This window comes from Callospermophilus lateralis, chromosome 2 (assembly GCF_048772815.1).
Source record: "Callospermophilus lateralis isolate mCalLat2 chromosome 2, mCalLat2.hap1, whole genome shotgun sequence".
Classification (NCBI taxonomy): Eukaryota; Metazoa; Chordata; class Mammalia; order Rodentia; family Sciuridae; genus Callospermophilus; species Callospermophilus lateralis.
In genome coordinates this window covers 193,834,298-193,840,825 of record NC_135306.1, presented here as the reverse complement: position 1 = coordinate 193,840,825, position 6,528 = coordinate 193,834,298, and the positions used below count along the sequence as shown (strand labels likewise).

The 6,528-nt window shown below is 35.4% G+C and overlaps 1 protein-coding gene across 1 annotated transcript; it reads left to right on the top strand.

Moving 5' to 3' along the window:
* The first annotated feature begins 382 nt into the window (after positions 1–382).
* LOC143390233 (olfactory receptor 4C11) lies at positions 383–1,315 on the top strand. Its single transcript, XM_076842742.1, has one exon. The coding sequence runs from the start codon at positions 383–385 to the stop codon at positions 1,313–1,315; it is 933 nt and encodes a 310-aa protein (XP_076698857.1).
* Positions 1,316–6,528: the final 5,213 nt, after the last annotated feature.

Sequence of the window (6,528 nt, the reverse complement as noted above, 5' to 3'; positions counted from 1 at the left end):
TATTCTGATTGGTAATATATTCTTTACCCTCTGTTACATTTTTAAGACAGATCTGTGATCCATTTGTATTTGAAAAATTATGGTTTTATATACTAAATGTGATACACACACATTTGCTTGAGGAAGCTCTTGCTATTTATTAGTTTACTATTTCCTTATTTTCAAATATAATTGGTAAATGTATTAAATAAATTCTAGAAGTTCAATTTTATTCAGAAAAAATTATATAAAAATGTAAATGCTAATCTCTTTGAAAGTTTCAACTTCATGTTTGATAATTAATATTCAAAGCATATGTTTAGTATTCATTTTACATTTTCTTCTTTTCTTCTTTGCAGATAGGGGGTTTCCAAATTGTGATACCCCCATATCAACTGAGATGATGCAGCCAAAGAACAATGTGACTGAGTTTGTATTGCTAGGATTGACACAGGATCCTCTGAGGCAGAAAATGGTGTTTTTAATCTTCTTAATTTTCTATATGGGGACTGTAGTGGGGAATATGCTCATTATTGTGACCATCAAGTGCAGCCGGACACTTGGAAGCCCCATGTACTTCTTCCTGTTTTATCTGTCCTTTGCTGATTCCTGCTTTTCCACTTCCACAGCCCCTAGATTAATTGTGGATGCTCTGTCTGCAAAGAAAGTCATATCCTACAATGAGTGCATGACACAGGTCTTTTCACTGCATTTGTTTGGCTGCATGGAGATATTTGTCCTCATCCTCATGGCTGCTGATCGCTATGTGGCCATCTGTAAGCCTTTGCATTACCCAAGGATCATGAGGAGGCAGGTCTGTCACATCTTGATTGTCCTTGCCTGGATAGGGTCCTTTATACATTCCATTGCTCAGATTATCTTGGCCTTGAGATTGCCCTTCTGTGGACCCAACTTGATTGACCATTACTGCTGTGATCTGCAGCCCTTGTTAAAACTTGCCTGCATGGACACATATATGATCAATCTGCTGTTGGTGTCTAACAGTGGGGCAATTTGTTCCAGCAGCTTTGTTATTTTGATGATATCATATGTTGTCATCTTGCATTCTCTGAGAAACCACAGTGCAGAAGGGAGGAAAAAAGCACTGTCCACTTGCACATCTCACATCATTGTTGTCGTCTTGTTCTTTGGTCCCTGTATATTCATATATACACGCCCCCCAACCACGTTCCCCATGGACAAGATGGTGGCAGTGTTTTATACCATTGGCACACCCTTCCTCAACCCACTCATCTACACGCTGAGGAATGCAGAGGTGAAAAATGCCATGAGAAAGCTTTGGCATGTTAAAACTGCATCAGAAAACAAGGCATGAACTGAGGGCCACGTCTTATACTTATTCAGTTATGATTTGATGAATAAGTACAGACATTGAATTCAATCATGTCTGAATATTGTGGATGTATCTTACTATCATTGCATATGTTGTGGGGTTCTTAGTTTTATTTAGTTAGTTGACCATATTAAGTCATTTTTGTGTGTGTCAGTGCTAGATAGAGTATTCAAATTATCATGTTCTAATAGACTTTTTAAGAGTCTTTTGTTTTCCACCTTCCTGACTACCCCTTTGAACTCTAATACCATTACATTTGATTTCCTTGCTGATGAATTGTTCTCCTGACCAATAGACAGGAGCTTCCCCAAAATATCAATTCTGGCTCATAATTTTTCTGAGAGCTCAATTCTGGCTGCCTGTGAGCTACATCTCACAACACTGTCTGAATACAGGTTTGGTAAGAAGGAAAACATTTATAAAAATCCCACCTGTTCAAACTTGTGAACATCTACCAACAATGTACAGTTATTTGTAATTAATTTCTTTTATGACAGATTTACAACAAAATTTTGGTCTTCCTCATCAACATTTTAAGGCAAAGGAATAGATTCAGTGTATCTGGACTTCACATTTCATTTCATGGCTAGTTTCTATTTGAAAAGTTATATTCTTTTTAATCAGAGGCTTTCCTTTTACATTTTAGTTTATTTTAATTTATTATTTCCTTTCACTATGAAGATAAAACTCTATTTGTGAGATTCCTAAATGTTCTAGTAAAAATTTTTGAGATATTCAGCTACTTAACTCATTAGGGCATTGAAAGTATAATAACAAAACTGCATGACTCAAGAAATAGGAAAATAAAATAATAGATGTTGCAAACTAAAAGTTCTTTTTTAAAACTACACTGAAGATACAATGTATTTTTAGAGACTTAAGACAAAGATATAGAATCCAGTTTGAAGATAAAAATGATATGATCTGCAAAGTTGATAATGTCAAAGAAACAAGTGAAAAGACTATAGGCATTCAGAAAATCCTCATACTGCTTGTCTCTTCAATGAGATTGGGGTGAGCACACTACTGCTCTGATTGAACTCAGGGGTGCTTCACCTCTGAGTCATATCCCCAGCCCTCTTTAGTTTTTTTCTTTTGACAGGGTCTTTCTAAGTTGCTTAGGGCCTTTCTAATTTGCTGAGGCTGTCTGTGAACTAGCAATCCTCCTGCCTGGGACTCTCAAGCTGCTGAGATTATAAGCATGTACCACTAGTTTATTTGTGCTGTCTACAAAGGGTTTGTATAGATTATTCACAAGTTATAATTATTAATGGAATTGTCATGCCCAAGTGTGAGGAGCATATTAACAGCTCCATAGTAGTTTTGCAAGCCCTGAACTGTACCATGAAGGGTCAATACTCCTTAGCTTCAGTGTATTATAATGACCCCAGCCTCAGCATTATTAAATGAGAAAATATGGCCAATTCAGACAATGTCTTCTGTCAGAGAAGATTATTTAACCCATTCAGTTCCTAAAATGCAGAGATAATTAAAATTCATAGTTTCCCTTTAGATCAATCATGTTTGAGAGTGGGTATTCACTCTGAAATTGTGATTTAGATGGATATGGTGTAACAGAACTTTAAAAAATTATTTTCCTTCATTTCCACAGTTTTGGTTTGTTTGTGTGTTTTTTCATTTTCTATTTGCTTTAATTAGTTATACATGATAGTAGAATGCACTTTGACATATTATACATAAATGGAGTATAACTTCCCATTCTGGTTGTACATGATGAGGAATCACACTAGTCATTTAATTATATATGCACATAAGATAATAATGTCCAATTCATTCTACTATCCTCCCTACCCCTATAGCCCCATACTCCCCTCTGCCTAATCCAAAGTAACAATTCTTCCCTAGACCCTGCCTCCTTCTTATGCATTAACATCATTATATCAGTGAAAACATTCAGCTTTTAGTTTGGGGCATTAGCTTATTTTGCTTAGCATTATATTCTCCAGCTCCATCCATTGGTCAGCAAATGCCATCATTTCATTCTTCTTTATTGAAGAGTAGTATTCCATTGTGTATATACCATGTTTGCTTTATCCATTCATCTGTTGAAGGACATCTAAGTTGGTTCCCTAGTTCAGCTATTGTGTGTTGAGCTGCTATAAATATTGATGTGGCTGTGTCACTGTAGTATTCTGTTTGTTTATTTTTTTAAGACAGGGTCTTTCTGTGTTGCCCAAGGTGGCCTGGAACTCCTGATCCAAGTAGTTATTTCATTTCATCTTCAGATGACCATGGCCTGTAATCAAATGACACTATGCCTGGCTTATTTCTTCAGTTTTAATTTGACTACTAATGCTTTTGATATATAAAAGCATCTTCCATTTTTCCCTATGTAGCTTCTTCATATTCTGTTTTTATATCCATTTTTTTGTTATTTGTTTCCTGAAACCTAATAAAACCCAGTGCTCAAATTGGTGTCCCACAATTGACAAATCAGGCACAATGAGGGACTTATAATTAATTGACCATGGGAAAATGAGTCCATCATAGATTTGTTCAATCTTTTCTTTGCATTACACCAACGTACATGCACACACATACACTCACACACACACACACACACACACACACACACACACACACCCCAACACATGCACAAGAATATACACTCCTATAACCCAACAGAGGATTTTTCAACCATGTCTCCTGTCGAAGACGATTTTCAACAAATTAATTTCCTAAAATGCAGGGACAATTCAAATTTATAATTTCTCTTTCGATTAGTCGTGTTGAAGGGTGGGTAGTCACTTCAATATTACCTTTGGCTAGAGACTGGTATCATCCTACATTTTAAAGGTGATTGGCTTTTCTAATATCTCAATTGTTTCTCAGATGAGCTCACCCAATATAATAATTTAAATTACTATTTTAAATTAATTACTACCAAAACAAGCTCTACAGCCTTGTCTAGAAATTCAGACTTTAAAAAAAAAAAAACCTTCCTCTGTCTTCATCTGTCAACTGAAACTTTTCCATTTGCATACCCCATGGAAACCTGAATTTCAACATAACCACATTAACTCACTATGGATTTTAAGCTCCCCAACCTGAGGCCACATCACTCAGCCAATAGAAATGTGTTTTTATAGCTTTCTAAGGTTTCTTTAACTGGTATAGAAAAATATATGGAAATATTAAAAACCATGGAATAAGACTATCATTAGTGCAGATCTTGTTAATGAATTTACTAAATATGTAAGCTGAGCAAGCTACTTAACTTTTATGAGCTTCACTTTTCTCTCATGAACTATTATTGAATTATACCTCATGGAATATGTATGTGACTTGAAACTACAACTTATGCAAAGTGACAAATACAGAAATATTTGGGAAATAAAATTATTTCAACATAAATGCCTTTGTTAAGAAGTGTCATTTTACTCACATGAGTTAGCAAACCAAGTGGAAATTAATTTGAAAATTATTTTGCAATCCATGTTTAATGTAATTATTAATCCTCAGAATATTTTCTATCAATCTGTACTTTTGTAGTGGGGGGCGTCTGAAACCCACAGCATGGAACCTATGATTTCAGAATGCTGCACTGATTTCCCTGGATTGTACTTGCAAATTAATTACAAGACCTAGAGAACTTGTCTTCTACAGCAAGATGAGGCAACATAGGGCATTTGGTAGGAGTAGAGTTGTCTTCTGATCATCCACTTCTATTTTCACTAGTATCACTTTAGTTTTCTCTTATTCCCCCTCTCTACTCTCTGCTTCCTTTTTCTCTTTTACCCTGGAACTTTGCTAACCCGGAGTACTTAACATGTCAAAACCCTTGTTTGTATTTCATTAGTTATTGTGAGAAGGATCAGCTTGCTATTCTTTTAGTCAAAGTAGAAAACCAAAACTTAAGTGCATCACAATTAACATGCTGATGAGCAGCAAAGTAGGAGAAGCCTTAGGGATAATACTGTCTTAGATACTAATGCCTTACATCATTATGTCTTAAAATAACCTCCCTGGAATATAGAGAGGACCTTAACTTTCTAGTTTTCTATAAAAAGGGTACTTTCAAAACAGGATGAGCACACCTGACATTAATTCAGAGTCCTCTAACAGGTAAGCAATGTATTATTTCTGTCTTTGTGGACAGAGAGGCATCATTACAGAGTAATCCAGTATAACTTTCAAATTTAATTATATAGGTCTCCTGATTATACTAATGACATATACTCTGAGAAAGGAAGATTTTGTTTTTAAATAACAATTCAAGTGGCTTCTTTTAGATTAATGTTAACAAAGAGAATAAATGAATAAAAACAAGTATTGGAAGGAAAATTATCCTTTGTGCTCAACTAAAAATTTATGAGCACCCAGGCATGTGAAAGCCATGTTTATGTGGGGGAAAAGAGAGGACTTCATTATTTAAGATGTACCACAATTTCTTCAAGTGGAAGAATGAAAAAATAGGTCTATTCATGTTTTTGAATTAGATTGCTTGGCAGAATACATCCTCAGTAGGTGGTTGGTACAAAAAAATAGCAGAGATTATGAACTGCTCAGAACTGAGAGAAAAAGGTATTGCAAATAATGATTTTGACAAGCTACGAAAGAATACCCGCTTCTCCATCTCCAAGAGAGAGTCTGGAATGCATATTGTTTATCACAGTATACGATTTGTGTTCCTTGCATGTTTCCTAAATGGTATCATAAGAACATAATTTGTAGTTGACACATTTCTGAGACTTATAAGTAGAATCATTATTGTTCAAAATAAATATTACAATGCTTCATAGGCTAAACACTGTGCAATGAAAGTGAAAGATAGATAGATAGATAGATAGATAGATAGATAAGGCACAGGAGGGAGTTCCTGAAAATACTTTGGATAAAGAGCTTTCCATTTCTTCAATATTTGTTCTTGTTCAGACTTCTTCAATTTGTTGTCCAATCTACCATTGCTTCTCCACAATACGCCTGCTCTCTCTCATAACATTTAAAAGAGGAATAACTAACTGTACATTGATTTCATGATATTTGGGGCAGCTAGATACACAATGCATGGGCAATGGTACTGAATTCCATGATGAGCTCTGGACCATACGCCAGGCTGTTCTCCAGGGCATGTCTTGGTCAATGAGCAGGATTCATGAAGCTCCAGGAGAGTAGATTATATTACTCTCAAATTTGGGTTATGGGCAATAAAACATCTGGGAGCACATCAGCTT

Bases quoted from the DNA above. Each gene is read 5' to 3' on its own strand.
- LOC143390233 (XM_076842742.1), top strand. From the start codon at position 383: ATGCAGCCAAAGAACAATGTGACTGAGTTTGTATTGCTAGGATTGACA.